A 16,472-nucleotide genomic window follows, 5' to 3' on the forward strand; every position below is an offset into this window, starting at 1 on the left:
AGACACTTGGTAAGAACTATAGAAGATAAGAAAGAGAAAAATACAGTGAAAACTAGAGATGAGGGAAGAGAACTAGTGGGGTTATCATTGGGGGCAAAAGACCTGCATGAAGATGACTCTCCAGAGGAATGAAGAATGGTTACTGTTCATTGCAAATTATCTCTCTCCTTACCTCTGCTTATTTAGGGATATCTCAGGCTGACCACACCTATTCCTGGATGTGAGAATTGTATTAATATTATGTAATATAAAAAAAAATATTGAGCAGGCATGCCAAGGGTATTAGGGATGTCTCTAGAGACTTGTGTGACAATTGGGCGCTCAGCCTCACTCTGCACAGAGATTTTACAACTTGATGAGGAACGATCCAAGCACCAGCTTAGAGAAGGGTCATCACTGGACATGGTAAATGATATGTTAACCCTTGCCACACATACACAGCGAACCATTGCTTGCCATCCACAGTTAAAATTCTGTCCTTTAAGCGTTGTTTGCTCCACTCATTGGTACTTCAGATAGGGATGACTAAGAATTTACCTTCAAGGTGGCATATTAAGAGACACTTGTTTTTTTTGCTTACAACATTCAAAGATTTTGAACAAAGAACAATAGCAACAGTAGAAAAAAGGAAATAACATGGAATGATATTTCAATATTGGTATGCTTGCTTTGTTCCGCGTTGCTTGTTGTAAAGTCCAGTTTTTGTTCACTGGGCTCTTTGCAGCACTCTCTCCCTCTCTATTACAGGGATGTTGCCCTTAAAAACAAAGATGTTCTGTGTGAGTGATATCTCTTATAGCATGACACTGTATTTTCCAGGCCAACACACAGAGGAGTGAACAGTTTGGTTATTCAATAATAGCAAGGGCTGAGAGACCTTCTTCACATTATTAATTCTTAATTAATAATTCTTCCGTTTCTAATAGTTTACGATGACCTAGCAATGGTGCTGCAATCTACTACTTTCTATGTAGCTTTAAAAAAGAAATAGGAAAGGCTTATATTATCTGTCCCTAGGACACACATGATCCCCACTTTAACCCAATCAATTTTACATCAATTTTAAAAGCAAAATTAAGGTATTAATTAAATATATTTAAATAAATCACTCTTAAGCTATTTACACACACCAAATGATTCTTGCCCAAAAGAAACTGTTGTGCTTGTCTTGGGGTGGAAATCTGACATTCTGACAATTTATGCAGAGAGATTTCCCAATGTATTTATAAATCCACCACTGATGGTAAAAAACTGCTGCACACTCTTATGAGGGAGGGAACAGCTGGGCACCACTTGCTTGTCCTCTCCCCTCTCCATTGAACAGAACTGCAATGTATGTATAGTAATTATTTGTTCATCTCACTGAACGATCACAAAAAATCTGATTTACGTTTGGAGCCTTTATTTTTATTGACCAGCCATAAATGCAGAATTTCAAAAAAATCACTACATACACATGTCAAATTTTCCTTGCCCGATATTCGGCTTTAGGGTGGATATTGGGTGAGAATCTGGTGTGTATACAGCCACACGTCGTTCATCGTCCGTGGATCCGTCCTGATAGATCCACGGATGATGAACCATGAGCAATCCTAATGCAAGGGAAGGGGGAGTGCCGCTCCGTCGTTCTCCCCCTCCCCTCTCCATAGAGCAGAACAGTGCTGTATGTACAGCACTCGTTCATGTAGCGTGCGGCTCTTATCGTTGGAAAGGATCGTGAAAGGTTTGCACAAGAATTGCACATGTGTACGTGGCTTAACAGTTTACAAACTTTTTGTCACAAATGTATAATAATAACAAGCTAGCCTAGCAACAGTAAAGACATTCTATAATTGCATTACCTTTTGGGATTTAATTGTTACAATTAATTAATGTTACAATTGTTAATTGTTACAATTTGCTATACAGATAGAGCAAATGGCTCATTTATTCTGTAGTGTGAGCTTTACAAGTAATAGCAAATAAACTGCACATGATTACACAATGCCCCTGATTCATCAATAAAATCCCCGCTCGCTGGAAGCGCGAAAGTACACGCGACCAGCGAGCGCGGTTTCCCGCGGTCCGGACTCGAGTGTGCTCGTACACTCGCCTCCTCACTGCCAGCCGGATTCCAGCCTTCATAATAATGAGCAATAGGGGGCGCAAATCTGCCAATTAAGGCGATTAGATTTCAGCTGCGCTTAAAAATATGCTTTTTTCTTAGCGCACATAAATGTTTAAAACATTTAAACAGCGCAAACATTTTTTTTTAGGGCTATGGGTAATATGTGTGCCATTAGAAAGAATGATTTTTTAGGGGAACAGTGACTTTTAATGCAAGCTCGCCTGTGTAATGCTGCCGGAGATGCGCGGCTCTGGCCACGAGCTTTTTCAGTTGCTGAATAGCGCGACGGCGTACGATTTCGGATCGCGAATACGAATGCGCGAGTGATCATCCGATTCTGCTTGATGAATCCGGGGCAATGTCACAAATATGAGCAACTAATAGCTACTACAAGCAACTATATACATCTTGTGCAGCTCACACCAAAGGCTTCCCTTTGATCACTGATCAGTTTTCTTTTCTCCTAATCTTTATCATTTTTAGTAGCAAAACAAACAAACAAGTACTAATATATACATGTTCTCCTAACTTGTTTTAAAGACAGATTTTAGTTAAAGATAACTCATTACACCAATATGTAAAAAATATGATTCTCAACTGTGTTAAAAGATGCACAAATGTTAAAATGTCAAAAATGTTTATCCAGAGAACTGCAAACATGCACATGATACACCAACAAATATAATAAAATCAGACCCCAAAACTACCTATCCCTTAAAGATATGATAAACAAAATATAACCAGCTATAAGGAGCTGAATATGAGCCCCGGAACAACCCAGGTTGCTAAACTCCAGTAATATATTCCGTATATGCTATGAGGTGAGCAGGATAAAAAATCAAACAAATGATGCAAAATCAATCAATTATATACCAAATGTCCTTGTATTCTTATGTGTAGATAACACCAATACCAACCAAATGTGGCTTTCCAAGTTCAGAAGAATAGTAGCACAGCTACCCAGCCACTTCACCAGGATTAAATAATGGACCATTAATAGCCCCTGGGAGGAAATGTGCTGTGTGTGGTCCTTTCTAGTAACCTTAGAAACCATGGAGGGTAGGATGTAGGTAAAGGAAGTACAAGCAAAGGTTTTGAAGCAGGAGATACAGGAAGGCTAAGAGAGGTAAACCTGCCCCAAATTAACTTCAGGAGTAGGAAGAAAAAGCAATTCTGTGGAATGCAATACATGTGTTATTAGTGTTTCATGGAATGTGTTAATGAAGCCAACTCTACGGGCTCTATTTATAAAATAAGGAATCGGACATTCCCATTCCTTGGTGGGAATCAGTAACTGCCATTAAAACACTTGAATGAGGGAATGTTTGAGAGAATATCTGATTCCCTGTTTTATAAATAAAGCCCTAAGTTTTTAATTACTTTAATTTTAAGGTGTTTAAAGATGGTGTATACCTCTGACTGATTATGAGCCTTTTCTCCCATATTTTTCTTCAATTGTCAGCCACTTTGAAAAATTATTATAGTTTTACCCTGTAAGAATGCAGTATGAGCCATATCTATTTCCACAGTTTACCTGTCACCTACATATAGAAACTGTCGCAAATATTTATTCTTTATAGAGTTTATGGAAGCTGTAAGGAATTTCCTAAAGGAGTTGAGTTGCCTCTGGTATGCATTAGGATTTCAAGTGATACTGGAACACTCATCCATATGACATGGAGGAAAATGTTTTTGGGAAAATGGCTGGAAAGTACATCTGGTACCTTTAACTGTCTTGTTAACATATTAAGTAATTTTAACCATAGGTAACTAACTCATCTTAACATAAGATAGAGAACGAAAAGAAAGAGGCTTCATGGCTATTTTTAAAATATTGTACTTCATTTAGCAAATATTATTGTACATCAAGTCAGTGGTATGTGTATCCATTTCCCATTATAGGGTAATGGGATAGAGACTGCTGAACTAAACATAGGTAACCTACTATAGGTATCAAAAATAGCATATGTCTTGAATAGGCCAGTTTCCTGTTACCCTCCTATTCATCCACAGGGCATCAATGCTGATTTCCTTTTCTCCTCAATCTCAACAACAGCAACAATGCTGAAACCCATTTTACAAATCTATTCTGATCTCAAAATCACCTCCGATTTTACAACCAGCACCAGCATCCTTTACAATTTTACATAAACAAGTGAGAACTACCGCATTACCCAGCAGGGATATTACTATTGTTTATTCCTCATCAGTGTTTTAACATACTACTGTAGTCCTTGTTAATTATCCTTGTATAAAAGCATACACGCCTGTTTCATACCCCTGAGGAAACCTTGTAGGCGAAACGTGTAGGGTAACAGGAATTTACATTGGCCTATTCACGCCGTACTCTATTTTTGATACCTAGAGTAGGTTGCCTATGTTTATTTCAGCAGTCTCCATCCCATGACGCTGTAATGGGAAATGAATACACATACTACTCACTTGATATACAATATTATTTGCTAAACGAAATACAATATTTGAAAAATAGCCTTGAAGACCCTTTCTCTTTTTTCTTTATCTTATTCTATACATATGCTTAAGGCATAGGGGTGGCTACTCAATTATCTATTCTAAACTGGGAGGGTGGGAAGACTAACCACTTTTGGTAACCCATCTTAACTCCATCTTTCTTGGTTATTCTTTTTTGACTGCCACCTATTAAAATGCAAACTTTATGTCTAACGACATTCAAAACAGAACCACTGCAAGGAAACAGGGGGTTTCCAAGTGGACATAAGGGGAGCACATCTTACACAGTGAGGATTGTAATGTATTGAGTATTGTATTGAAATACAAATCTTGGGGGTAGAACATCCTCTGAAATCTCAAGAGTTTAAAAAGGCCAGAAAATGATAATTAATTAATTTTGTTAGAATGAGCCTAAAAACTAAACAATACGTTTTAGAATGACATATATAGGATATATATAGGATATATATATATATAGGATATATATATAGGATATCTAATTATATGACTTGATCACTTTTAAAGACAATTTTAGTTTATTAAAATGTTTTGTGTTTTTGTTTTTTCTCAGATGAACAGTACTAACAAAAGTGGAGCAGATACACACATTGAAGGCTCACTATCTGCTCGGGAAAAAGTTGGTGTTCAAGATTTTGTACTGCTAGATTCTCACACCAGTGAAGCCTCTTTCCTTGACAATCTTCGCAAGAGATTTCAGGAAAATCTAATTTATGTAAGTCTTATTCTTATATTTTTTATTGACAGCAATATCATAACTTCAGTAAAAGTATAAAAGGAATAGGCATTCTGTGTTGTTGATGCAGTAAAAATAACTTTGTTTACCATATAAACCACCAGGGCCCAGTACACATGAACATTTAGTTTGAGCCCTTATTGCCAATAACTATGAGAGCAATCTTGTCAGCAAATTCTTACAGAGGAACTGTATACCTTACAGCACATTTTAGGAAGCTCTACTTAAGAGTTCAAAGCACTATTCATCTCCAGTTTTAGGAGATACAGACAAATCCTAATTGAAGGGTTGGCTTTTTTTTAACAAACCTTCATCAGCAAGTTTCAAGTTGTGTTGAAATTTAAAATTACCCTATTGCCTAAATAACAAGCCCAACAAAATATTTTCCTAAAAGGATTCCTGGTAATGCAAACTTCCCTTACTGCCTGAGACATTTAATGTTGCTTTGTTGTCAAATCTAAAAATGTTTTCATATGTCCCTCACAGGGTTCTGTGTTTTTTACCTACAGGTTGGTTAATAAATAGACAAAGTAACAAGTTCTACTCATAGGAGCAGCATACACTGGTGTTTGTAGGAGACATAAGTATTTACAATCTTTTTTTACAGGTAATTGCCATAGGCAAAGTTGTTTCAAAGGCTGCCATTTCTCACCTTCCTTTCTTAATGCTAGTTATCTGGCTTCAATGGCAGCCCAATGGCTTCAATACTTTCCAAATTAATACAAAATAATGCAGCCAAAGAATTTGGACTTTCTAAGCCACCTGCTTATTTAAATCAGTATTTCGAAGTATCAGGCAACTGGCATTTGTAGAACAATGTCACCAATTGTAGTCCCTATGTCTTCTCTTGAATTACCTTAAGAAATCTCATTATGATCTGTGTTTAACTGGAGAAGGGTGCTTTAAAGGCTTTAGGAACTACTCCAATTGTACTAAAAGGTTTGTAAAAGTTTGCTGTACAAATTGCTTACCTTGCTACTAAAGCTACGTACACACTTCCAATTATTATCGTTGGAAAACGAACGACGAACGATCCTGCACGATATCTACGAACGTTCGTTTCCAACGAGTTTCCTCGTTCGTCGGCGTCGTTGGTTACTTTTTTACGAACGATTTTTTGCCCAATCGATCGTTCGTCGTTCATTTGGAACGATAAAAATTGGAAGTGTGTACGCACCTTAAGCTATAAATGGTGATTATACTTTTTATCAAAGAACAGATAAACAGATAATTATATTTCACCTATTGGTTACTGGTTGTCTAAAAATTTGTAATTTTTTATTGCTCTATACAAAACATTTTCATGTTTTTTTTCTTTTAATTGTCTGATTCTTAGACATACATTGGGACGTTACTGGTGTCTGTGAACCCATACAAGGAACTGGACCTATATACCGAGAGGCAAATGGAAATATACCAAGGAGTAAATTTCATCGAGCTGCCACCACATATGTATGACTACAGTTTATGAAGATATTTTGCCAGCCTTTTGTTTAGGCCAATGCAATCTTTGCATAGCTTTAGCATGCAAAGGAGCAGTGTATCATAGATTTTAATATGAGTGCTCACTGTCACTTTAAACAAGTTGCTATCAATGTTTAAAAATAAAGCTTCAGCTCTAAGAAACTTCTGAAGCCCTGCCATACCCTTGAAGCATGGCCAAGGCTGATTTACTTAAGAAGATTAGGTGAAATGTCTGAAAATATTATTAAAGCCTCCTGTGTTCCCTGTACAGCCTCCTCTTTTCTGGGCTATAAGAAGTCCTTGTCTCCACATCAGCATAGTCGCCGGTCGATCTCTTAATCTATTATGTGCTTGCCATGCCAAAGACACAAGGCAGAATCATGCTTGGCCATAACATAGGGTGGTGTCTAATGTAATTCATGCTGAAACACCCAAAACTCTAAAACTTTTTCAAACACTGAAACTAATTAAAGTTCCTTGTCCTACCTGACGGGAGTGGAGCCAAGTGATTTGGTCTGATGCTGTAGCTAATATTTGTTTTTTTGTGTTGTATGCCTAAAAATTGAGATAATCTTCTGAACACCACTTATTAGTATATCAGTGAACTTTCTATAAGTCTGCCCATGTTCTATGATCACTTGTTTTTGGGATGTTCTTTTTAAAATAAAAGGAAATAAAAGTCCCAGTAGGTCAGCTGTTTCTAAGATGCTGCAACCAGCATATATGGCATCAACAATCTTCTCATGGTCACCATTATTTTGTGGTATGGAAAAAATTGTGAAGTAGGGGACCCATGGACAAGAAGGTACACACAGCAAAAAAATGCATTGAATACTTTCCCTGCTGTTCATAGATTGTTGATTTCTATCTTTTTTTCATAGTAAAAATTTTTTCCAACCTTCTGCCCCATGACATCATGGTATTAGAACTGGATGTATTTATAAATCTTTATAGACATAAAACTAAGAGAGTTTCAAAAGAGAAAGTTCCTAAAAAAAAGCAATAGTAGAGATAAAATTAAAATTTTGAAAGCTAAAATTTAAAATTTGTAATGGAAAATTGACTGTAGACAATTCTGTGTTTTGCCTTTCTTTAGCTATGCTATTGCAGATAATGCATATAGGGTGATGTGTACTGAACAAAACAATCATTTTATCCTCATCTCTGGAGAAAGTGGGTCTGGCAAAACTGAAACATCAAAGAAAATCCTTCAGTACTTGGCAATGGCATGTCCAACCACAGACAAACTTCAGACAATTAGAGATCGACTCCTTCTCTCCAATCCTGTTCTAGAGGTGTGTAGACAAGACATACAATATGTGTTAGTCTGCACAACTGTAATTGTAAAAGTGAAACATAAGCATTTTTTTTTATGTTTTTTAGGCTTTTGGAAATGCCAAAACTCTTCGTAATGACAACTCTAGCAGATTTGGAAAGTATATGGATGTACAATTTGACTACAAGGTATAAGTATACATCTTCTTTTTGTTTTCAGAATATGCATACCCTATAACAGCAAAAGTGCTGGTTCACATTGTTGAAGGTGTTAACACATGTGTTAATGAAATTTTATTTTTTTGCATTTACAGTATATGCATTCATTTTAGTCAATTCATAATTAATCGATTGTTAACTCATGTTGAAGTACAAAATATTGCATCTGCAGTATTTAGGCAGCAAAGCTTACGAAAATACACAGTGCATTCATATCTGTGCATTCTGCTGTGCTACAGAACAGGCGTGTTTTTGTGTACTTTGTACGTGTGTTAGAGATACCTGTAGGTTACAATAATGCACATTTTACTGCACATTATCATGCAGTAGTGTGAATGCAGCCTTTAAAGGATCACACCAGACAGAGCACAAACTGCGTAAAAACACCTACCCATTGTTCTATGCATTTAGGAACACTGGGTTAGTGGTCTCCATAGGTCTCTGTCTAAACCAGACAACAGAACAACATGTGCACACAATATTAAATGCTATTACCATGTTTTCCTGAAAATAGGACAGTGTGTTATAATAATTTTTCCTCCAAAAAATGCACTACGTCCAATTTTTCATGAACAATTGACATTTAAAAAATTAACATTTAATCAAATATTGTCATGTCATCACATCCTGGAACATCATCATAACTCTCCAAACCCTGAAATCCATCATGAATTTCTTGTGATATTCAGGAATAAAAATCAACATTTATTCAAATACAGTCATGTCATCATCTTCAGGAACATCATTCTCCAAACCCTTGAATTTCTTATGCCCTCTTTCTTCTTGCATCTGAGTCTCCAATCATTAGGAACTAGTCTTATTCCCCCAATGATCCATTGTCCAGGCCACGACCCAACCAATGCCCTGGGTTCAGGACCAACCTGCTCTGTCAACCTCATCTTCTAGTCAACCAAGATTAGTTGTCCCCCCCCGATTCTATTCCTCCTGTGCCCTAAAAAGTGGCCAAAAGTCAACATAAGTCCAACAGGTAAATGCACCAGGACAGTGACTTCTTTTTGCCTTTAAGTTTGGCTTCCCCCCCATGACAACAGGTAGCCAACCATCACTCCCTAGGGAGAATATAGAACATTCAAACAAACTCCAAAATGAACCCCTTACAACTTAAAGGGACATCTAAACCAGAAGGGTGCCATATATGTTCCTAGCTTTTCTTTTGTCTAACCCCAACTACCCCACTATCAACTATTTACATACATGTACAAGTGCTATTGAGTCCTAAAATATACATATTTTATTCTTGAAACTGGCTTGGATATATTTTACATTTAGGGAAGTTTGCAAAATGTATTGCAAAGATAAAATAATGAATATATAAGAATTTTTTAATGATTGGAGGAGTATTTAGATTGTAATTAGAGAAACACAAAAAAACACAAAAAAGACATGAAGAAAATACAAGCAGGCTGGTTAGTTTGAACAAGAATAAGTATTAAGTCCAATGTAGGCTTTAGGTGACACATTAGGCCAATCATTCAACACTATTTAAACATACAGATAAAAAAAGAAGAATATCTGGGCACCCCACTGAGTGTAAAACCTAAAGTACGATCTGGTATTATATGCAAACATTATTTTCAATAATATCAGAAATATTAGGAACATCAGTTAGATGCTAACAGCTTCCTTTTTTCTGGTTAGTTGCACAGAGAAATTGAGATACTATAACCCAGTACTCCGAAGAGTATCCATTAATACCCAGTTCAGGCAATTCCAAATATGGAGTGGATTTAGTACCTGCCCCTATTACCTCTGGCAGAAGCTTGAACACTGCCGATCCGAAAGACAATCTGGGCAGAATGTCTCTGACAGTATAGTAGAACATTGGGGTTGTATTTGGTGGGGTGTCCTATACAACATTAGCAACATTTTCATTGCTCTCTCCCGATTAGTAACTTCAGTATACTTATAGAAAGACCAAATTGCTTTAATTGATTGATAATTATTTCAATAAATGTTTTCAGAAAAGTAATTTTATCTTGCAGCAAATGGTAAAACACAGGTATGCCCACAGTTCTGGGAGTTCAACAGAAACACCCACATCCCTAGGTGTGTATACATTGAGGAAGGGGATTTTAGGAAAACTATAATGCAAAGGCAGAAAGTGAAAATATCCATTTTAGGTAGACCCAGGAGCACTAAAATCTATGCTAGAGATTTGAAAGTATTAACTTCTTTAATATAAAAAAAAATAGCATTATTTGTAGCTCTCCAGAGTGACAGTTATAGATCAGGGAACAACTGTTTGTAAGTTTACTGTTTATAGGGGTAGAATATGAGGTGGTATTAGTTGGTTGGTAGGACTGGTGAACCAAGAGGGCTTGTTATAGCATAGGGTAGTCAGGGAGAACCAGAGAGGGGGGAAAAGATTAGGGCATTAGAATAGGGTGTTTTTTTATTATACTCTAGATCTTGTTTTGAAAGGGTTTGAGCAAGTATTGCAGAGCACTGAGGTCTATGGCTATATAGTAATCACAGGGATCTGGAAGCCCCACCCTGTCTATGTTTGGACAAAATGCAGGCCTTCACCTCGGCATTTTCCGCATTCCATACAAATTGCCACAGGTGGACTTGTTTTCGGGCAAAATTGTTAGTGGTAGATCTTTACCCTACACAGGTATTGATAAACAATATTGTAGTCTTGAGTAAGTTATTGTTGGACTGTGTATGTTGGAACAATCTTGCATCTCAATTTGCAGGGAGCACCAGCAGGAGGTCACATCCTTAGTTATCTAATAGAAAAGTCTCGGGTGGTTCATCAGAATCATGGGGAAAGGAACTTCCACATCTTCTACCAGTTGTTGGAGGGAGGTGAAGATCATCTCATACGGTGGCTGGGACTAGAACGTAATCCAGAGCTTTATAGTTACCTCATTCAGGTAAGAATTAAATCTGTAGGTGTTTTGTGAGAAAGTCTTTTATATAAATATCACTGGAAGTTTCTGTACATTTTTTTCACCAGGGAGAGTGTGCCAAAGTAGGTTCTATCAGTGACAAAGCCAACTGGAAGCTAGTCCGGAGGGCATTTACCATTATTGAGTTCACAGAAGCTGACATAGAGGTAAGAAGGCTGTACCCAATTTTATGTCCTAATAAATAAATGTATGCCCCAAAGTAACTTTTTTTTTAACTGATGCTAGTTCAGTCAACTAAAAGAAAAACTGTATTTAGAGTCATTGTCTATTATGGATATAATTGGGATTGCTTAAAGTAGCTGGCTACTAAATAGGGGATAAGACTTTATTTAGACCTCATGATATATTAGCCAAATGTAAGTTAGAACACCATTATAGTAAAGGTTTAAATCAAAAATATACTACTGTATGCAACATGATGCTTGCTGTACACGAAAACCTAAACTCAATCATACAATTCACTAAAAAAGAGAAAAAGGGAGATACTGTTGGTAATGTGTTTTCTAGGCACGGAAAGTCTCTTTTGGTGATCCCTGCTCTATATATCTTACAGTATATGTTGCTGTAGTGCCCTATAAATGTGCAAAAATGACTAGCCGTTTAACTAGAAGCTAAAGCGATCCCTCCTGCTAAACCACTACTGCAAAACCCTGGAGGAGACGTAGAATAGTTATTTTTTGCTTTCTGATTTAGCATCTTTTTGGATTGGTGGCAAGTGTCCTGCACTTGGGTAATATAAAGTATGAGGAGGACAGCCATGGTCGTTCCATAATCACGGATGGCTCACAGATCCGATGGATCTCCAAGGTATTCTCTGATATAAACTTTATTTACATTCTTTTAAATTATTGATTGGAACAATGGATAATATTTGTTAGTAATAAAAGTTAGATGTTATGATTAGCTTGCATTGAATACATTCATGACTATGCCATAATTCATAGTTCACACTTGCGCAAGAAAATAAAACAGTGTGTAAATGATGGTGATATGTGAAGTGCTCTGGGATCAACCAGTGAAAGCAAATGTTTTCAATCCTGGACCAAAACCATTCCATTACTGGATCACCCAGCTTCACCGATGAAAGTGTATCCTCTCCAGCCTTGGAGAGCTTTATTAACCCCCCTAGCGGTAATCCCGAGTGTGACTCGGGGTGGCTTTTACATGCAAAAAGCTGTAATCCTGAGTCACACTCGGGGTAACTTTGGGAGCCCCCCTTACCTTTACCCCACGCTCCAGCGGGGATCGGATGGTCCTGCTGTGATGCCGGGGCCCTTGTCCGTCGGGGGGCGTGGCCGGGCGGGAAATTTAGAAGCAGATTACTGAGTAATCTGTTTATAAATACCACCCACGTCCCTGCCACGCCGCTGCCCGCATCAGCAGTGAGATGCTAAGCACAATGCAAGGGTGACTACCCCCAGAATTTGCTATTGCTGCTGGCATCTGCAGTGAGATGTGAAGCACAATGCAGAAGTCCTGCATTGTGCTTTGCATCTCTCTGGAGATGCAGAGCAGCTCCAGCGTCTGTGTGAGGCAGGCGGGACATCCCCACTCACATCACCTGGGAGGATGAGTCATCTTCCGGGTGATGTGATTGGTGATGTATTGGGGGGATGTCTGGGAGGGAAATTTAAAAGCAGATTACAATGTAATCTGCTTTTAAATGTTTTTTACAGTACAAAAACACCACACAACATGAAATAAAAATAAAAGTACATTTTTAATTTTATATTTTATTTTTAGATTACATTGTTGTCTATTATTTTTTTTTTAATTATTATTTATGTATTATATTATAATTTATGATTATAATATAATAAATATAATTATCATACCGGGGAGTTAATCCTAAGAATTACAGGCCCACAATATAAACAAAAATTTCTATGCAAAAAAAATCGGATCACTTTTTGCATAAAAAAACTGACCGAATTAGAACGCTAGGGGGGTTAAATCCATTGAGTGTTCTATGCCTAATTCACAGTACTAAAGTTAAGAAAAGGGTGAGAAAATTAACTTGACAACAACATCACAAATTGGGGTATCACAGACATCTTGAAGACCATCTCCAGGAATAGAATGAAGCAGCAACAATGTCATTGAGAATAAATGGTTAAATCATTGTTTGTTTGTTTTTTTATTTTTTTAAATTTGCACAAGAATGAATCGTGATTATTATTGAAAACTGTTAACAGAATGATCGTGTCCACATGCCTCTAGCAATTTACCAGAGCACCCTGGCAGCCAAAACCCTGTGCCCATTAGACAATTAGAGAATTCACCTAGGTAGTGAGCATCTCACTACTGGCCACAAGCTGTGATTGGCCTTATAAATTACCTCAATCAAGGTAAAGGATGCAGGAGGAGGTGGGCCAAAATACGATTTTTCTTTGCTGCCAGAGTGATCTAAACTCACCAAAATTAGGTGCATGTACCTCATTATTACCACTTCAGTGTTCAGTAAAGATTCACCTTAAATGGTCACATGAAAAACATACTAACTGGATACTAGATTGAGCTCATGCAAGGATCAATGCACATAAATAAAATGATGCTCTAGGCAGTCTAGCAATTTTTTTGCATTTAGTTTGCTAAGTGCATGGAATGTGTGTAGAAACTACCATAATTTACTGTTGTCTGAAAATTGTAAAGTATCTTGTATAACTTAATAACTTTTCTCTATTCTTCCCACAGCTTCTTGGTGTCCCCTTGTCTATTTTACAAGAAGCGTTAACACATAAAAAGATTGAAGCAAGGTCAGAACAGGTATGTCATTAGTAATAAAAATCTTACTATCTGTCCCTTTGACCCCATTTACCCCTATCTCTTTCCTTGCGTCTCCTTCCCTTTTATACCTGCCCAAACCTCTCCTTTGTATCTGTCCCTTTCCACTGGCATTACTCCACCTTATTAAAACACACAGTAATAACACCAATAATCCAGAAACTCTGTCACTCAGAAACAATTAGGTCCATCTCTCTCCTCCCCTATATCTAGCAGCCTGGGAGACATGTTCATGCTGACTTGACAATCACCAGTCTGCTAGCTAGATCACCTTCATTCAGGCTTTTGATTACTCTGTTTCTATAGATTCTATCAACTTAGGTACCCAGGGTTACTCCTTCAAACCTAATATAGACAAGATTGAAGTTAATTTTCTGACTGAATCCACTTTTTACCAAATGACAACGATCAACATTAATGGCACACCATTAACCCTGTCCCCTTCTGTCCATTGGCTAGGAGTAACACCTAAATATTATTTCTTTCAAAGCTCAGAATAGCTGACTAGTCAACTGCTGTCAGCTCACACTTAGAAATATCTAATGCATTTGCCCTTTCCTCCCACATGACACAAATGAAATGCTAGCACATGCCCTATTCATATTGTAATTATTTTATTGTAACACCTTCTTGTGTGGTCTACCAGCTTCTGCCATAGCTGTATCCAGAACTTTGTACACACCTAGCCTTTCCTTTGGAACTACCTTTTGCAATCCATTTTGCACTCCGTATTTCTCAAGACCCTTAAACACAGCCAGTTTGTTGTACACCCTACGAACTTTACCACTGCTACTTAAACATTCAATGACTGAAACACGATTCCAATCTCTAAGTAAGCGGAGGAAATCACATATTATGATTTCTAAGCTACAACTGTCAAAAAGCATTCTTGGCAGTCCCCAATAAATTATTGGTTTTCTTCAATATAAGATTATACAATGTGACAAGCTTGTTTCAACACATTTGCGATTGGATTTTTATGACTTCGCACTCTATCAGCTCTGGAAGAGGGGATGGCTAGCCCTTGGTGTTCCTGAGGGATTTACTAAATGTTCTCTTTGGGGATTGTCCTTGCGATATCAAACAAAATCTATTATTACGGGACACAATAATTGCCTGGCAGGAGTTAAAATTGGATCTCCTGGTCCTTTATCTTGTAGAATATCCATGTGTTCCTCCCCAGCATTCCCTTGGCACTGGGCCTCTAAAGGCATCCAGATTTTACCAGATCTTATGATGGATTCAAGCTATGTTTTCTCTTTTGCTGAATTGCAGGAGAAATACAGTATCCCAGGTTCTCACATCTTCCAATATTTGCAGGTGAAAGACTAAAGTGAAGTTTTGTAAAGACTAAAGGCAGGAGGCAACACAGTAGAAATCCCTGTCCTGGATGTACTCTTTTCTCACTGGGCTGGATCCCACTTTTTTCACAAGTTGGGAAGTGGACAATGTAATATGGAGGATACGTGGGAAATGATGCATTTGGGGCTGGAATAAAACTCATGGAGCTCTTACCAATGGGACTTGCTGAGAAATTTATTTTATCATAAAGCAGTTTGTGGTTTTCATATTGTACAGATAAACTGACTCACAGCCTGCTTTAAGTGCTCCATAACTCAACCACATTTATTCAATTTTCTGTGGAATTGCTCAGTTAACACATCTTTTTGGAGAGAGTCTGTGCAATGTATGTTAAGGATCTCAGGGCGTACCCGAGCTCTGTGTCCCATTATAAGTTTACTTCATGCGACTTGGGAAAGGTCAGTTAATGCAAGAAGTCTATTAGCCATTAAAAAAATCTATTTTGCCACACGGATTTTGACCTCTCCACCATCCTTAATAGTAGTGCAACAGTTATTACACAAATTGATGCTCATTGATAGACCTAACACCTACCAGATATTACATTTTAAAAATCCTCACTTCTTTGCCATTTGGTAAAATTTTTTGGGGAACGAAATTATTGGAGAACAATTGTATGATATATACAGATGTTTCAATACACTGGATACACACAGTCATGTTTCTCATCTGTATTTTGGGTAAACAAAAGTGAAGTATCCTGTCTTTTCTCTGCAGCCTGATATCTCGCTTGGGTAATGACATAAGAGGATCATTTTCTATATTTACAATTGAATGTGGAATTATTGACAGAATTGCGTAAAGTGTAACTGTCATTAAAATATATATATATATATATATATATACACACACATACATACACTTACCTTAACAGATGGAAAGTCGTCAATCCCGACGCCCTCTCTCCCATCTCCTTCTCTCTATTCCTCTCGTTTGTTCACGTGAAACAGCTTCCTTGGTGTGTTTTGTGTGTGTCAGCTGGCCTAGTGGATCACAATGTATAAATCTGGCCCTGATTATAAGGCTGAGGCTATTGCAAATCTTACATTAATTTTGTTTATAAATTCATTATTTTTTTTTTCATTTAAATTCTAAAATTAAA

The 16,472-nt window shown here is 37.3% G+C and overlaps 1 protein-coding gene across 1 annotated transcript in view; it reads left to right on the forward strand.

The window, feature by feature from the left end:
* The first annotated feature begins 288 nt into the window (after positions 1-288).
* MYO1H (myosin IH) overlaps positions 289-16,472 on the forward strand; it is a 43,336-nt gene continuing 27,152 nt past the window's right edge. The window contains exons 1-9 of the mRNA XM_072413905.1: positions 289-405; positions 5,151-5,312; positions 6,670-6,785; positions 7,894-8,092; positions 8,181-8,261; positions 11,009-11,188; positions 11,272-11,370; positions 11,918-12,031; positions 13,919-13,990. Coding sequence (XP_072270006.1) covers positions 289-405; positions 5,151-5,312; positions 6,670-6,785; positions 7,894-8,092; positions 8,181-8,261; positions 11,009-11,188; positions 11,272-11,370; positions 11,918-12,031; positions 13,919-13,990 — 1,140 coding nt within the window. The remainder of the gene's footprint in view (positions 406-5,150; positions 5,313-6,669; positions 6,786-7,893; positions 8,093-8,180; positions 8,262-11,008; positions 11,189-11,271; positions 11,371-11,917; positions 12,032-13,918; positions 13,991-16,472) is intronic.

The sequence above is a fragment of the Pyxicephalus adspersus genome, chromosome 6, assembly GCF_032062135.1.
Source record: "Pyxicephalus adspersus chromosome 6, UCB_Pads_2.0, whole genome shotgun sequence".
Lineage (NCBI taxonomy): Eukaryota > Metazoa > Chordata > Amphibia > Anura > Pyxicephalidae > Pyxicephalus > Pyxicephalus adspersus.